Source organism: Mustelus asterias, chromosome 6 (assembly GCF_964213995.1).
Source record: "Mustelus asterias chromosome 6, sMusAst1.hap1.1, whole genome shotgun sequence".
In the NCBI taxonomy this organism is placed as follows: Eukaryota; Metazoa; Chordata; class Chondrichthyes; order Carcharhiniformes; family Triakidae; genus Mustelus; species Mustelus asterias.
In genome coordinates this window covers 44,421,905-44,440,115 of record NC_135806.1, presented here as the reverse complement: position 1 = coordinate 44,440,115, position 18,211 = coordinate 44,421,905, and the positions used below count along the sequence as shown (strand labels likewise).

Below are 18,211 nucleotides of genomic sequence, written 5' to 3'. Positions count from 1 at the left end.
AATCAGGTAGGTCGTGAATCCCTAGAAAAGGAATTTGTGGAATGCCTAAGAGATGGTTTCTTTGGAGCAGCTTGTGACAGAGCCTACAAGAGAACAGGCAATTCTGGATTTGGTGATGTGTAATGAGGCAGACTTGATTAGGGAACTTAAGGTGAAGGAACTCTTAGGAAGCAGTGACCACAATATGATAGAATTTACCCTGCAGTTTGAGAGGAAGAAGCTAGAATCAGATGTAACAGTTTTACAATTAAATAAAAGTAACTGCAATGACATGAGGGAGGAGCTGGCCAGAGTTGATTGGAAAGGGAGCCTAGCAGGGAAGACAGTGGAACAGCAATGGCAGGAGTTTTTGAGAGTTATTCGGGAGGCACAACAGCAATTCATCCCAAGGAGGAGGAAACATGCTAAGGGAAGGACGAGGCATCCTTGGCTGACTAGGGAAGTCAAGGACAGAATAAAAGCAAAAGATAAAGTATACAAAGTGGTGATGATTAGTGGGGAAGCCAGAGGATTGGGAAGCCTTTTAAAAGCGAGCAGAAGACAAGTAAAAAAGCAATAAGGGGGAGAAGATGAAATATGAGTGTAAACTACCTAGTAATATAAAAGAAGATAGGAAGAGTTTTTTTCAATATATAAAAGGTAAGAGAGAGGCAAAAATAGCCATTGGACCACTGGAAAATGAGGCTGAAGAAGTAATAATCGGAAACAACAAAATGCAGAGGAACTGAATAGTTACTTTGCATCAGTCTTCACGATGGAAGACACCTGTGGGATGCCAGAGCTCCAGAAGAATCAGGGGGCACAGGTGGGTGTACTGGCCAAGACTAAGGAGAAGGTTCTGGGGAAACGGAAAGGTCTGAAGGTCGATACATCACCTCGACCAGATGGACTACACTCCAGGGTTCTAAAAGAGATAGCTGAGGAAATTGTGGAGGCATTGGTGGTGATCTTTCAGGAATCACTGGAGGCAGGGAGGGTCCCAGGGGACTAGAAAGTAGCTCATGTAACACCACTAAGAAGAGAGGGAGGCAGCAGACAGGAAATTATAGGCTGGTTAGCCTGACTTCGATCATTGGCAAGATTTTAGAGTCCATTATTAAAGATGAGATCGCGGAGTACTTGGAAGTGCATGATAAAATAGGACTGAGTCAGCACGGCTTTGTCAAGGGGAGGTCACGTCTGACAAATCTGTTAGAGTTCTTTGAGGAGGTAACAAGGAAGTTAGATAAAGGAGAACCAGTGGACGTGATTTATTTTGATTTCCAAAAGGCCTTTGACAAGGTGCCGCATAGAAGACTATTAAATAAGTTAAGAGTTTATGGTGTTAAGAGTACGGTCCTGGTATGGATAGAGGATTGGCTGACTGGCAGAAAGCAGAGAGTGGGGATAAAGGGGTCTTTTTCAGGATGGCAGCCAGTGACTAATGTACCTCGGGTCAGTGCTGGGACCACAACTTTTCACAATATACATTAACGATTTGGAAGAAGGAACTGAAGGCACTGTTGCTAAATTTGCAGATGATACAAAGATATGTCGAGGGACAGGTAGTATTGAGGAAGCACAGGGGCTGCAGAAGGACTTGGACAGGTTAGGAGAGTGGGCAAAGAAGTGGCAGATGGAATACAATGGGGAAAAGTGTGAGATTATGCACTTTGGAAGGAAGAATGGAGGGAAATGCATAGGAAATCTGAAGCACAAAGGGACTTGGGAGTCCTTGTTCAAGATTCTCTTGAGGTTAACATGCAGGTTCAGTCGGCAGTTGGGAAGGCAAATGCAATGTTAGCATTCATGTCGACAGGGATGTATGTCTGAGGCTGTATAAGGCTCTGGTCAGACCCCATTTGGAGTATTCCGAGCAGTTTTGGGTCCCATATCTAAGGAAGGATGTGCTGGCCTTGGAAAGGGTCCAGAGGAGGTTCACAAGAATGATCCCTGGAATGAAGAGCTTGTCATATGAGGAACGATTGAGGACTCTGGGTCTGTACTCGTTGGAGTTTAGAAGGATGAGGGGGGGATCTTATTGAAACTTACAGGATACTGTGAGGCCTGAATAGAGTGGACATGGAGAGGATGTTTCCACTAGTAGGAAAGTCTAAAACCAGAGGGCACAACCTCAGACTAAAGGGACGATCATGAGGAGGAATTTCTTCAGCCAGAGAGTGGTGAATCTGTGGAACTCTTTACCGCAGAAGGCTGTGGAGGCCGGGTCATTGAGTGTCTTTAAGATAAAGATAGATAGGTTCTTGATTAATAAGGGGATCAGGGGTTATGGGGAAAAGGCAGGAGAATGGGGATGAGAAAAATATCAGCCATGATTGAATGGCAGAGCAGACTCGATGGGCCATAGAACCATAGAAAATTACAGCTCAGAAACAGGCCTTTTGGCCCTTCTTGTCTGTGCCGAACCATTTTATGCCTAGTCCCACTGACCTGCACTTATAGAACCATAGAAAATTACAGCTCAGAAACAAAGTGGCCTAATTCTGCTCCTATGTCTTATGGTCTTATAAAAGCAAATTACTATGGATGCTGGAATATGAAACAAAAACAGAAAATGCCAGCAAATTTCAGCAGGTCTGACAGCATCTGTGGAGAGAGAACAGAGCTAACTTTTCGAGTCTGGATGACCCTTTGTCAGAACTCTGTTTTAGTTGGATCTACAGTCCCCTCTTTCTCAAATATATTTATATAAATCTTTGCTGTTTTCATATCATTGCAGCTTTATTTTTCCATAATCGTTCTTTATACTTTGGTGCTTTTTTTACATTTATTGGTTGATCTCCTACTCAGCTGAATTTCTCATTTCCCTTGCGTTGTGTAGGTTTTCTTGAGTTTGATTAAATCTCCTGCATCATTTGTTCACCATGGTTGGTTAACAACAGTCCTTGTGCTTTTGCCCTTTAAAGGGTATGAAGTAGTTTTGTTTTCAAACAAATACTAATTTGAATACCTCCCATGATTTGTAGATTTATCTTTAAAAGTTCAGTTTATGATGGTAAATCCATGTTTCATCCCTTTGCAGTTTTAAATTCAAATTTAAACTTTGATTTACTACTTTCCCTTCTCCCTCTCAAACCTACTATCAAATTCAATATTGCGATCACCATTGACGAGATATCCTCTTGCCATTGATTATTAATTAATTCTGGTTCATTATTCATCACTAAATCTGGCATGACTTTATTATGAGTCTGTTTTACAGTTTGATTACATGGTGCTCACTGGAGGAATACATTAATGCATTAAGATGATTTGGCATTGATGTGCCTTTGTTGGGAGGAGGGAAAGTTTGCGTTCAAGCAGTTTCTTCTCTGGCTTGGGGTTTTCTTTTGCCAGGGAATAGAATGGTCCTTCCTATTCAATAACATTATTTGGGTTGTTTTTGCCGAACAGGGATGGGGCATTTTTACTGGTTTGCATTCCCCCAAGAGCTGGCTTAGGTTTTCAGAGTCATGCTGAGTACTTGGCATTTTTCCAGTTCTCAGTGGATACCCAACACCACTCCTTCAAATGGGGATTTGTCCTTGATATGTTTAATCTGCATTTCTTTGAGTGAGGATCCTGCTCACTCCTTCAATTTCTCTATTTGCAGAAATATGTATTGCATTATTAATTTTGTTGCTTTTATAGATGAGAAAATAAAGAAGTAATAATGTAATTTATATTTTGTGCAGTGTATGAAACATACTGATTCAGGCAGACCATGCCACGATAAAGGTCCTTCATCTTTGCTTGTGCATTATCAGGTCAGATGCTCATAGGACATAAATAGTATCCCACACTTGTTCATTGTGTATTCTCTGTTTTCAAATTTGAATTTCTATAATGTCCAATGCATTTTCACTTTAACTGTGAAACAACCATTCTAGCCTCTCAGGCAGGATTGGCTCACATCATTTTTTTCTCAACAAGTTTACTTGAAGCATTATACAGATCAAGCAAAATCAGCTTAACCCTCAGGAAAGAAAGTCATCAATTCATAGCTTAAGCTAGATACCATGTAGGTCACTCAGATAAAATGCAACAAGTCTGTTTCAGTATGGTATATCCTCTAGTAACACAAATCAATCTTAATAAATATTTCTGATTTGCATGCAATACATCCAAATGTTGCTTCCGGTTTCAAACCATCTTGTTCTGTGAGAACATACCTGCAACCATAAAGGCAGGGCAAAAGAATGGGACAGTCAGAATCTTGACAGGAAAAAAAATGAAATCCAACCGGTTTCTTTTTACAATTTTTTAAACTAAAAATAATTGAAACAGACCCCTTAATGATGTGCCTTCCCCAATTTTTCCTAATTCTTTCTCTATGTTCAGGAAGGAGTTGGGAACCGCTGAGCTGATTTGTTTTCCAGAAATATCAGTACAGAATATCATGGGTCTAACTGATCGTACATGCTAATTGTCCCACCCAAAAACACAGCTCTATATAGCAGCCCATCACTCCATGTTTTATAAACAATGTCTTTATTTTGGAGCATAGTCACTATTGTGTACAGAAACATGGTAGCCAGTCTGTGTGCTGTAAGGCTCCACAAATATAAAATGGATGAAAGACCCAAGTACCTCTGTTTTTTGGTTCAGGGTGAAAGTCTGGCCAGGACACCAGTAAAATCCCTGCTCTTTGAATTCTGAGTCTGCAGCTGAGCCTTCAGTTTTAATGCTTCATCTGACAGACTCCACTTTCAACAATGCCGTAGTCTCTCAAGAGTGCATTGAAGTGTCTCACTAAATTATGTGACACCTTGTAGGGGTACATGCTACAGTTCAGATGTGCTGATTGTGGAGGGAATTAATATTTAAGATAATGGATGGAGTGCCAGTCAAGTGGGCTGCTTTCTTGAATGTTATGATGTGAAGATGCCGGTGTTGGACTGGGGTGAACACGGTAAGAAGTCTCACAACGCCAGGTTAAAGTCCAACAGGTTTATTTGGTAGCAAATACCATAAGCTTTCAGAGCACTGCTCCTTCGTCAGATGGAGTGGAAATGTGCTCTCAAACAGTCAAACTGTTTGAGAGCACATTTCCACTCCATCTGACGAAGGAGCAGTGCTCCGAAAGCTTATGGTATTTGCTACCAAATAAACCTGTTGGACTTTAACCTGGTGTTGTGAGACTTCTTACCGTGTTCTTGAATGTTGTCAGAGCTGCAGGTGTATGGGCTGCTGATTCAATTAATAAGGTTTTCAAACAGCTTTTAAATGGCCAGATTTCAAAAGTGAAGAGGTGGGTTATCTGTCAGCTTGGTTCTTTTGGTAGCACACTCATCTCAAATAAAATGTGGACTCAAGTGCTACTGCAGACATTTTTTTAAACTAAAAATAATTGAAACAGACCCCTTCATGATGTGCCTCCCCCAAGTTTTCCTAATTCTTTCATCTATTTTATATTTGTGGAACCTTCCAGCACACAGACTGATTACCATGTTTCTCAGCTGCTGCAAGGCTACAGAGGGAGGGACCCCAAAGGGGCCTTGGGATTGGGCTGTGGGGAAGGGATTGACCTCAGGGCTCTCCCCTGGGAGAGGGGGGGGGGTCTCGTGGCTGGATTGCCCCTTGCCCTAAGAGATCACTCTTAGCAAGATGATTTCAGGCAGCTTTTTGTTAAAAATCTTAATTCTTGTCCGTGTACTGCAAAGCATTTGAAGTAACCTGGTCGCTTTAATATCCATCCTCTGTGAAAAAAATTGCCCCTCTGGACACTTTTGTGTATCTCCTCTCTCACCTTAAACCTATGCCCTCTAGGTTTAGGCTCCCCTACCTTTGGGAAAAGATATTGACTATCTAGCTGATCTGTGCCCCTCATTATTTTATAGACCTCTATAAGATCACCCCTCAGCCTCCTACGCTCCAGAGAAAAAAGTCCCAGTCTATCCAGCCTCTCCTTATAACTCAATCCATCAAGTCCCGATAGCATCCTAGTAAATCTTTTCTGCACTCTTTCTAGTTTAATAATATCCTTTCTATAATAGGGTGACCAGATTCAACAGTTCATTGTTGATACAATCCAGTAAACCTCAAATGCTTCCTCTTTTCACCACAGCCGCTCTCTCCGCCCCATCATTTTAACACTGTACTTTTTCTACTCTGAGCCTTCCTAGAAAGCTCAAATGTTTTGAAAAGTTTCCTTTACGTTCAATTTCACACTTTAGTACCTTTTAAATAGCCTCTTTGACAGGTCCAGGGTATTGGAGAGCAGACAGGGACTTTGTTTGCTTTTGTTTCCCTTCACGACTGAATACATCTGGAATACTTCCTCTTTTCTAATTGCAGTGTTTATAAACAGTCTATTTCACAGCAGACAGGAGCTTTCACTTCCTTTTTTCTAAGAGTGTTCATACGCATGCTTGTTCTTAACCACAGTGTTTATAAACAGGCTTGTTCTTTGATCTGAAGACCTGGCTGACTATTTTATCCATTTTGTGTCTTCTTCAACCACTCATTCTGGAAGAATGTGCCTGCATTAGATGTAGCTTTCAGCCATAGAAGAGGCTGGCATCACCTCCCCTGTCACTCTGGCTGAGCCACTCTGGCATTCATTACACTGTTGGACTTTAACCTGGTGTTGTTAAACTTTTTACTGTAATTCATTACACTGCTAGGGTATCACTGCCAAGGTACCGGGGACAGAGCAATGTTGGCACTGGGGGGGGGGGGGGTGTCAAAAGAGGCGGGGTCTGAGGGGACCCCAAATTGAAGTGTCCTTGCTGGCTGTGGGAGATGGGGGGAGCGGATAGCCACGTCACCCTTATGCCTGAGTAGTTGTGAGGAGCATGATAGGGGGGGTGGGGGAAGAATGCCCCTCTGTACTGAGGGTTTGGGAGTGTTCCCCTTGCCAGCGGAGGGTTGCCATGCCCATTGTGGGGGGAGGGGGCCTGTCGAGGAACTCTTGGGTGCCCTTTTTAAAAAAGGTGCCCCAATCTCTTTGAAACCAGAGGTTCTGGCATGTTTCCTGCAGGGGCTGTTTTTTTCCTACTAATGGTGGTTGAATCCCACCTGAGAGGTGCTAACACTAGCAGAAGCACTTAGAACAAAAGCAGAATTGCGCCCTTTATATTTCCTCATTTTCAAATCCATCACTGGTGTGGTGCTGCAATAGGCGTACCTTTTGTACATTGTTCTATTGACCAGATCTATCCTGCTGATGCGACTATTCCATAGAGTATCTTGTTAAGCTCGGGCTACGCAGATGATCAATTGCATAGTATGGTCCTCACCACTTAAGCCACCCTGGTTTAAATTGGGAAAATTATGCTAGCTAATTTCTGTTATTGCCCATTACAAAGTTGATATTTGTAGGTTTTTGAAGATACTGTGTATTTTGAGCAGAAACATGCATGGATCAGTTGGGGAAGAAAGTTTGAGCAAATGTGCAATCCATATTAATTCAATGTGCCTCTTCTATAAAAATGCGTAGGTTTTCTTGAAGGAAATATCATGTCCATTTCGAAGTTTTATTTGTGTCAACTTTTTTGATCATGTAAATTATAAGTGGTGGGGACGATATAAATGAGTTAATGAATACATTTTATGATTTACACTGTATACAACAAATAATGGCTCAAGATTCTAATAGTTTTGCAAGATCACTAATTCACAATTTTATCATGAACCTTGTTTAATTACAGCAAATCACATCGGAATATTTTGTTTCATTACCTTTCTGTGGTAAACGCTGTTTAGCACGATGGCGAGGGAAATGGGCACGCGTGGAGGTAAGACTGTGTCAATTAATATGGACCTAGAGCTGATTTTCTGTTTCATATTTTTACCTTTTGCCACCAGCAGTGGAGAGAGTCTCATTTCCGATATTTTAACCCTTCCCTTAGAAGTCTGCCTTACCTTGGGGTGGGTGCAGCTCCTAAGTGATATGTTGTTTCCTTTATATTGTCATCCTTCATTTGGGCCTGTGTTCCCAAGCTATCTGCCACATGGATGTTTACAAAATAATTTTACCCCTGTCTCCTGGTACGTTTCCAGCAGTGATCACTGAAGCAAGAGCTCTGCCCTTATTTTTTGTTATCACCCCTTCACGCCATGGGAGATCAGTGATTATCACTCTCTTACCACTGCCCTGAAACAATGAGGCAACACAGTCTAGACACTGTACCTGGGGCTGTACTGGAGTGTTAAGGCTCAGCCAGTTCCACCCACTACAATTTAATTACCCACAGCCATTGAAACAATTTGTAGTTTATTCTATAAATGAGGAAAATCTAGGTGCTCCACTATATCACATGCATTGTCTTTATGTAACAACAGCAAATGTAAACAATTATTAAAGATTCAGGGGCAGATTTAATTTTCATTATTGTATATCAGCCATCCTTCGCCTATCTGAATTTGAGAATGTGAGATATTAATCCCGACTAGGAATTAAAAATGAAATAAAGGTTTTGCTTTCGGAAGCAGGTATTTGTACTTCTATAAATATTTAGTTGATTCTTTCTACCACAGTAAGATGAAAGGTGATGCCAATCTGAATGTATCCAAACATTTATAAGTGACAGGCATGAAAAGACCAGCTCATCAATCAAGCCACAACCCCACACCACAATATTTCAACTATTGTGGCTAAATACTTCTTTCCTTCTTTCTGCTAATCCCAACACAAATTCCCATAGGTATATACCTGGGAGGATTGTTATTTTTAAATAGCTCATTACTTAATCAAGAAAGTCACATGAACTAAGTGTTAACAAAAAGGCACTTGCCTTCAACATGATGTATTGTTTGTCCCATACAGGAACCAATCCAGCTCCCTCTTGGTGTCGTACGTGGAGTCAACACCCACCACACCAATTAGGGATGCTTTCAAGAGGCTCACGTCTCTCTGGGAAGCGCCACCTAACATCCAGTCTATTCCTATTCTTGTACAGTTTAAACTAATGTCCCCAATCTTCCCCAATTTGTTTAACTGGAATAATTTATCAATAGGACAAAATGCAGCCCTTCAATAATTTTATAGAACTCCATCAGGTCAACTCTATGCCTATAGTGTTTGGAAGTAAATAGACCAAGGTTCTTAATGCTAGATATAATTTTTGTAGCTTTCCTCTGGACCATTTTCCAAGGCCACTACATCACCTATCTGTGGGTGTATCAAAACTGGGCACTGATACAGTCTGACCAGAAAATTGAACAGTGTCAAAATAGTCTGCTTTTATTTATATTGAATGGTTGTATTAATACAACCCAGTGCTTTAGATTTCACTACGTATTGTCTACATCAATAATAAACCTTCAGGAAGTGTACCTTTTGGAAACGAGGATGGATCGAAACATTGATTTGTTTTTCTAACCAAATTGTGTACAATATTAGTCACTCATTGCAAAACTTGTATCAAATGAGGCTTGAATGTAAAATAATAATCAGGAATATAATCAAAGACATGCTCACCTTTTTTTGTTCAAGTTTCAAATGGATCAAAAAATAATCATGGTTGAAGAGGACTATTTGGCCTGTCTATAATTCATCCAGAAAGACACTCAATCCCACCCCACCCTCATCCCAGCATCTATTTGTAAATCAGATAATGCCAGGATTTTCATCTCCACTACTGTCTAGAAATCTAATCTGTGTTGGTAACCCTGTGAAGGAAGTATTTTCTGATATGTGTCCAAAATATAACATGCATTGATTCAATCTTTGTCTCTTTGTCACAATTTAATCTAAAGTAATATGGGTTTAGATTTTGCATTACAAAAATATGAATTAGGAGCAGGAGTAGGCTACTCGGCCCTTCGAGCCTGCTCCACCATTCAATAAGATCATGGCTGATCTCATTGTAACCTCAGCCCCACATTTTACCTGCCCCCGATAACCTTTTAATAAAGAATCTATCTAGCTTTGCCTTAAAAATATTTAAAGAAAAAGAAAATTACAGCACAGGAACAGGCCCTCCAAGTCTGAACCGACCATGCTCCCATCTGAACTAAAACACCCTATCCTTCCGGGGTCATATCCCTCTATTCCCATCCTATTCATATATTTGTCCAGACACCCCTTAAAACTCACTATCGTATCTGCTTCCACTACCTCCCCCAGCAGCGAGTTCCAGGCACCCACCACCCTCTGTGTAAAAAAACTTGCCTCGTACATCACCTTTAAACCTTGCTCCTCGCACCTTAAACCTATGCCCCCTAGTAATTGACTCTTCCACCCTGGGAAAGAGCTTCTGACTATCCACTCTGTCCATGCCCCTCATAATCTTGTAGACTTCTATCGGGTCGCCCCTCAACCTCCGTCATTCCAGTGAGAACAAACCAAGTTTCTCCAACCTCTCCTCATAGCTAATGCCCTCCATACCAGGCAACATCCTGGTAAATCTTTTCTGTACCCTCCCCAAAGCCTCCACATCTTTCTGGTAGTGTGGCGACCAGAATTGAACATTATATTCCAAGTGCAGCCTAACTAAGGTTCTATAAAGCTGCAACATGACTTGCCAATTTTTAAACTCAATATCCCGGCCGTATGCCTTCTTGACTACCTTCTCCACCACGTTGCCACTTTCAGTGACCTGTGTACCTGTACACCCAGATCCCTCTGCCTATCAATACTCTTAAGGGTTCTGCCATTTACTGTATATTTCCTATCTGTATTAGGCCTTCCAAAATGCATTACCTCACAGTTGTCCGGATTAAACTCCATCTGCCATCTCTCCGCCCAAGCCTCCAACTGATCTATATCCTGCTATATTCTCTGATGGTTCTCATCGCTATCCGCAAATCCACCAACCTTTGTGTCGTCTGTAAACTTATTAATCAAACCAGTTACATTTTTCTCCAGATCATTTACTTATATATAATATATATATATAGTTTATATAGTGTATATACACACAAACAGCAAAGGTCCCAGCACTGATCCCTGAGGAATGCCACTTGTCACAGTCCTATGACCGAGCCAGTTCTGTATCCACCTTGCCAGCTCACCTCTGAGCCCATGCGACTTCACTTTCTGCACCAGTCTGCCATGAGGGACCTTGTCAAAGGCCTTACCGAAGTCCATGTAGACAACATCCACTGCCCTACCCTCATCAATCATCTTCATCACTTCCTCAAAAAAGACTCTGCTTCCACTGCCTTTTAAGGAAGAAAGTTCCTCACAATCCTTGGAGAAAAATTTCTCCTAATCTCCTCCTTAATTGAGTGACCCCCTTATTTTTAAACAGTGACTCCCTAGTTCTAGATTCTCCCCTAAGAGGAAACATCCTCTCCACATCCACCCTGTCAGTACCCCTCAGGATTTTAAAGATTTTGATCAAGTTGCCTCTTACTCTTTTAAACTCCAACAGCTAAAGTCCTAACCTCTCCAGACTTTCTTCTAAGACAACCTGTATGCTCCTGGTATTAGTCTAGTAAACCTTCTGTGAACTTCTAATGCATTTGCATCTTTCCTTAAGTAAGACCAGCACTGTACACAATACTTCAGATGTGGTCTCACCAGTGCCCTGTACAACTGAAACATAACTTCCTACTTTTGTAATCAATTCCCTCACAATTACATTGAATTAGCCAACAGTTACAAGTGAGGAAGGCACTCAGAGCACATAGCTTCACCATGCTGCACATAGCTCCAGCATGTTGTTTTAACTCAACGTTATTACGATTATACAGCTTGTCCTTGAGGCTTTTCCCTGCTTGATCGATAACTTAAAAGCTGAAAAAATAAATACTTTTATTAACAGCTTCCACATCACTGAGGAGGCTTCAAGCCAATCCTCTCCCAACAATATGGGAAGGCGGTGGCATAGTGGTAATGTCACTGAGTTAGGCTAATGCTCTGGGGACATGGGTTCAAATCCCACCGTGGCAGCTGTTGGAAGTTGAATTTAATTAATAAAATCTGGAATATAAAGCTTCTCTGAGCAATGGTGACCATGAAACAATCATAGATTGTTATAAAAATACTTCTGGTTTACTGATGTCCTCTATGGAAGAAAATCTACCACCTTATCTAGTCAGGCCTACATATAACCCCAGCAATGTGGTTGTTTCTAAACTACCCTCTGAAATGGTCTCGCTAGGTACTCATGTCAAAGGCTGTTAAGGATGGACAACAAATACTGGCCTTACCAGCGATGCCCACATCTCATGAAAAAATAAAGGAAAAAAGTTCACATTTTTTCAGCTGTGACAAATTCCACCATAACAACCCACAAGTTTCTAAAAGGAAAAGGTACATTTGCCTAATCTCCCAATGTTAATTCCAAGATCCAGACATGCATTTTCGCCAAAAACTAATCGGGTCTTCCTTGGACCATACCACATCTGTGTACCTAGTTTGTTTGTAATCAGTCCATTCATTTTTGTGGTACATTATTTACAGACTAACAAACTGGGGCAAAATTATTACTTCACCACCTTCCGTAGTAGAGGCAATAACACAGAACTAGCTGTTTGGCCCATCTGGATAATGGTTTTATCTTCTATACAAGTAGTAGTCCTAATCCCATCTGCCCACCATATGCACATCACCATTCTTCTATCTTTGTGAAAAGGTGGATATGCAGCAAATCCATTGGTGATGGGATGGTTTCATATGGTGCGCTTCTGCTGATGGCTGAAGAGACTAATCCCTGTGAGACAGGTTCCACCACAAGTGATGTGGTTATCAAGTGTCATTGTAAACTGCTGTTTTTGGTGTTGCGCAAGTTAAGTGGGTGTTGCCACTGACCTTCAAGATAGCACATGCAGGCCCACAGGTAATGTCGCCTTTTCCCTCTGTTGTTGGCTAGTATATCCTATGTGTTAAAAACCAATGTTTAGGATCTTTGTTTGCAAGTATCCTTCAAGCAGAGCTTTTGGCATTCGACAGGTCTTCTGGCTCCAGCTACCTCACTATACAGAATATTCTTGACACTGTATCTATCTTCCATCCTGCAAACATGCCTGAGCCAGCAAAGGCTCTTCTGCTTGATGAGTACCAGCATACTTTGGAGCTTTGCCTTGAGAAGGCTGTTTGTGATTTTGTCCTTCCATTAAATGCCAAGAATGCGCTGCAGATTTCTTGATAGCTGCAATTTATCCCTGCTTCACAACTGTCCAACAAGGTGCTGACAACACATGCCTTATAAACTAGGAACTTGGTCCGAAGAGTTAACTTTTTCCATGGGTGTTTTTCCATGCATGTTTGATGAATTGCCCAAAGGTGGTAGCTGCTTTCCATATGCATATATCAAGTTCCTGCATCAAGAGTCAGATTGTCTGTGGCCCCAAGGTAACGGAATTTGCTAACCACTTCCAGCGGAGTGTTGTTTAATGTGACCGAAAGCAAACATTTAGCAGAACAAGTTACAAGCATGGTAGAGACAATGGGGGTGATTTTCTGGCCTTGCCGGGCCTGGCGCAGATTGTGCTAATCTGGGGAAATTGTGTGCAGGCTTAAAAACAGGTTTTGTGCCCGGCATCAAACGGTTTGCAATTGTCCCGAGCCCTTGCTACTAGTGCAAACCAAGAAAGGGTGCGAGGCCAACTGACATATTTAAAGTAGCATTTAAATATGCTTATCCCGTTCAATGCCAGATTTTCCCGCTTCCGGGATCTTCTGACCCTAGAGCCTGGCAAGAATTATCACTGGTCTCCACTAGCAGATACCAGGCATGATAGCCACACTGGGGGGAGCGAAGGTCATTGAAGCCCTGGGTGGGTTATGGACATGGCTGGGTAGTGCCCACCTGGCACACTGGCAGTGCCAGTTGAGCAGTGCCAGTGTGCCAGGGGCAGTACAAAGGGACTGGGGCCTGAGTGGGGCTGGGGCTTGTGACGTATATCAGGGCCATGAAGAGGGAACCATTGGGAAGCTACAATGCCGGCAACCCGTGTCGGGAACGGGGTGGGGAATCATGCTGCCATTGAGGGAGTGGGGGAGGGTCTTCCAGTGCACAAAGATCGGTGTGTCCATTCAAAATGGTGCCCAATCACTTTGCAGCCAGGCTTATCGATGTGTTTAGCCCCCACCTCCTCCCAGAGCTGACACGAAACGCATGCAACTCATCACTCCCAAAAATGACTTAAGTGTGGGACGATTGCGGTCCGGTCCGCACCAGACAGACAGGTGCAGATTGCTCCGGTTTTCTTGCCCTTATAACATTTCTTCATTTTTGGGAAAATTCCACCCAATATATAAGTCTCTCTGGTTGGTTTTGGTGTGAAAAAAAGCATGGCATTATCAGTTTGGAACAAGAAGTGTTGTATTTCTTTTATTCACTTTCAATCAAGAAAGGTTGTAAAGCTTAGAAGGCAGAATTCAGAAGCATGATGAAGAAAATACCAAACAAAGTGGGGGCTAGGACAAAGCCTATTTCCCTCCACTGCATTGGGGCAGTATGGTGGCACAGTGGTTAGCACTACTGCCTCACAGCGCCAGGAATCCAGGTTCGATTCCGGCCCCGGGTCACTGTCTGCGTGGAGTTTGCACATTCTCCCCATGTCTGCATGGATTTCCTCCAGGTGCTCCGGTTCCCTCCCACACTCCAAAAATGTGCGGGTTAGGTTGATTGACCATGGAAAATTGTCCCTTAGTATCAGGGGGACTAGCAGAGTAGATATGTGAGTTACGAGGATAGGGTCTGGGTGGGATTGTGGTTGGTGCAGACTCGATGTTTTTATAATGTGTCTCTTCATGTGTTGTTTTTATGCAGTTCATTCTGATAAACGCAATAACCCACTCACGTTCATGTGTTCTAAAGGGAGTGGAGGGATGTTGGCATCTGTGAAGCCACACCCTAGCAAGAGTGGGAAGGAAAAGAGGGAATTCTAAGTTCAAAGAAAAACTTTCCCAGTTACACAGTGTAAAGAATGCTACTTCTCAATATGACATTTGAAACAGCTGATGGCCAAAGAATACAAAACAGAATATCTAGAAGAGCAACTTTTTAGATAATAACTTGTATTAGAGAAATGTGGAAGGTCGGTTGGATATATTACACACATTTTCAAAATTCACAGCAAGATGGATAGTCCTGTGTGGTATGTTTCTGTCAAAATTCTTAACAATTTGAACACCTTGTTTTATTTTTAAGATTACCAATGTGCATGGTACACGGGTTGTGGATATTCTATTCTTGGATACAGGAATAGTCGCATCTGTTGCTGTGTCAGAACTAAGAGAAATTCCATCTCCACTTCTTCAGGATTCTGTATCTATACCACCTCAGGTAATGATGAATATATGAAGCACATTTTCTACCATTATAATGCAATAATGAAGTATCTCAGCATAGAAGGCCATTAAGCCCAACAAGTCTACACCAGTGTTTATGCTGCACACAAGCTACCTCTCAACCTGCTTCATCTAATCCTTTTTCTTTTCCTTTCTTCCTCATGGTTATCTAGGTTCCCTTTAAGTCCATCTACTGTTTGCCACAAACCTATGGCAGCATTTTCCACATTCTAACCACTCTGTGTTAAGTGGCTCTCCTCCGTTCCATATTGGATTTATTAGTGACTATTTTATCTTCATGACCCCCCTAGTTCTGGTCTCGTCTTCAAATGGAAACGTATTCTCTCTGTCAACTCTATCAGAACCTTTCATAATCTTCAAAATCTTTATCAGGCCAACCTCTCCTTTCTAGAGATGAGGGACCCAACTTGTTCAATCTTTCCTGCTAGGTGCAACCTTTCAGTTCAGTTACTTTAGTAAATCTTTTTCCCACAATCCCAAGTGCCATTATATCCTTTTTATGATATTGAGACCCAAAATATACTTGGTACTCCAAAGTGGTCTAACCAAGATTATATATAAATTTAACTTATGTTCTTCTTGACTCTGTCCCTCCTAGAAATGAATCCCCAATGTATTGTTTGTGTTTTTCTGGTTGTGGTTACTTTAATAGCTGCTTTAGTGAATTGTGTATCTGTACCCAGATCCCTCTGATCTTCTCTTGTTTTAGACAACTATTTTCCTACCAAAATCTATTACATCATGCTTATCTATATTGAAATTTATTTGCCAATTACAAACTTTTCTGCAAGTTTATTAATATCTTTCTGAATTTGGTCAGTACCCTCTAATCATGCTCCCAATTTGGTATGATCAGCAAATATGAATTTGTACTTCTAATTCTTGACTCTGAATAATTTATATTGTGAACAATAGTTGTGCCGACACACCCATCCTTGTAGAATACTTCCTACCTTCTGCCAATTTGAGTAACCAGCCTGTTATAGCTATGATTGAAGCCCTTACTCAGTAATTTTGAAATTAATTTGGAGTGATGTTTCTCATTGAATAAATAAGGTAGCGTATTTCAAATAAATACAGTACTCCAAATGAAGCAAAGCCAAAGAGTTCCCTAACTGCAGGAAGAATGCAGTGCAGTTCGTGACCAGGTATTTTCTTGCTGTTTCTCAATTAGTAATAACATTCTACGTTCAAAGAATTTCCTTGAATCCAAATGCATAGTAGGAGCCTTGAGAATATATCAAATAACAAACAAATAGCTCTTATGAGGCCATGTATTTTTTTGGTGGGGGAGAAGAAATGAGGTCATTGACCTCATTGCTTGTACCTAAGGTTCTTGAAAGAAATGACTACAAACATAGTGGCTGCATTAGTTGTAATCTACAAAACTTCCCAAGATTCTGGAAAGGTCACAGCAGATGGGAATGCCACACAGGTAACACCAGTATTCAAGAAAGGAGGGAAATCAAAACAAGAAATATAGACCAGTTAGTCTTAACTCATTGGAAAAATGTTAGAATCTGTTATTAAGAAGGTAGACATTTAGAAAAGTATAATACAATAAGGCACTGTTAATATGGTTGTATGAAAGAAAAATTTTGTGTTTGACAAAATTTACTAGAGTTCTTTGAAGATGTAACAGAGATCAGGCTCAAAAAGAGTCAGGACTGGGTGTTAAACCCTGCTGCGTACAAGGTGTTTAGGAGAGAAAGGCAAGGATAAAAAGGAGATGGGGAATTGCAGTATTAAGATACCATTACAGTACTGGACTGAGAAGGATCTCAGTCCAGAAGGATCAAACTTGAAATCTCTGGCTAGAGGTAAGGAATGAAAAAGTTGCAAAAATATTGATCGATGGAGTATATCAACCACCAATTAGTGGAAGGGATGTAGAGAAACCAGTTTGCAAAGAAATTACAGAGAGATGCAAGAATTATAGAGTAATTATAATAGGGGACTTCAATTATCCAAATATAGACTGGATAGGAATAGTGCAAAGGAACAAGAAGGGCAGGTGTTCCTGGAATGTGTTCAAGATAATTTTCTGCAGCAGTATGTTTCTGGTCCAAAATGGGGCAGGCAGTTGGACCTGGTTCCTGGGATGAGTTGACTCAATGGATCAAATATCAGTGGGACAGCATTTAAGGGACAGTGACCATTGTATCATAAGGTTTAGGTTGGCCATGGAAAAAGACAAGGAACAACCCAGAGCAGGGACAATTAATTGGAGAAAGGCCAAACTTCAACGGGATGAAAGTGCATCTTAATCAAGTGAGTTGGAATCAAATGTTGGCAGAAAAGACTATTTTAACAATGGACCATCTTCAAAGAAAAAGTATTGTAGGCAATGTTAAGGTATATTTCCTTGGTGGGGAAATGTAGGACGAATAAATCCAGAGTGCCCTGGATGACAAGAGAGAAAGAGGTGAAGGTGAAAAGGAAGAAGTGCGGATAAGACTGACGTCAGGTAGAAAATACATTGGAGAATCAGGCTGAATATAGAAGGATCAGAAGGGAAGTGAAAAAACAATAAAAGCAAGGAGAAAAGAGATTGGCAGCTAACATAAAAGGAAGTTCCAAAGTAAGCATATAAATAATAAAAGGATGGTCAAAAAACAAAAGGAGCCGATAAGGGTAAAAAATGAGGGGATGTCCACGTGGAGGTAGGAGAAATAGTGGGGGTATTAAATGAGTATTTTGCATCTGCCTTTACAAAGGAAGAAGATATTACCCAGGCCGAATGGGCAAAAATTTGGCAGATGGAGAATAATGTGGGAAAATGTACGATTGTCCACTTTGACAGGAAGATTAGCAGAACAGAGTATTATTTAAACGTAGTGAGACTGCAGAATGCTGTAGTAGAGAGGGATCAGAGTGGATTTGTACATGAATCGTAAAAAGTTAGCATGCAGGATTTGATTTATTATTGTTACGTGTTGGTATACAGTGAAATGTATTGTTTCTTGCATGCTATACAGACAAAGCATACCATTCATAGAGAAGGAAAGGAGAGAGTGCAGA

General features: G+C 41.2%; 1 protein-coding gene across 6 annotated transcripts in view; it reads left to right on the top strand.

The window, feature by feature from the left end:
• LOC144494845 (tudor domain-containing protein 7-like) overlaps positions 1-18,211 on the top strand; it is a 134,150-nt gene that overhangs the window by 104,001 nt on the left and 11,938 nt on the right. For 4 of the 6 annotated variants that reach the window (XM_078214267.1, XM_078214268.1, XM_078214266.1 and 1 more), the window contains 3 exons: positions 3,675-3,746; positions 7,632-7,718; positions 15,030-15,164. In XM_078214267.1, the coding sequence (XP_078070393.1) occupies positions 3,675-3,746; positions 7,632-7,718; positions 15,030-15,164 (294 nt within the window). The remainder of the gene's footprint in view (positions 1-3,674; positions 3,747-7,631; positions 7,719-15,029; positions 15,165-18,211) is intronic. The other 2 variants (XM_078214270.1, XM_078214269.1) reach the window with 1 other exon arrangement.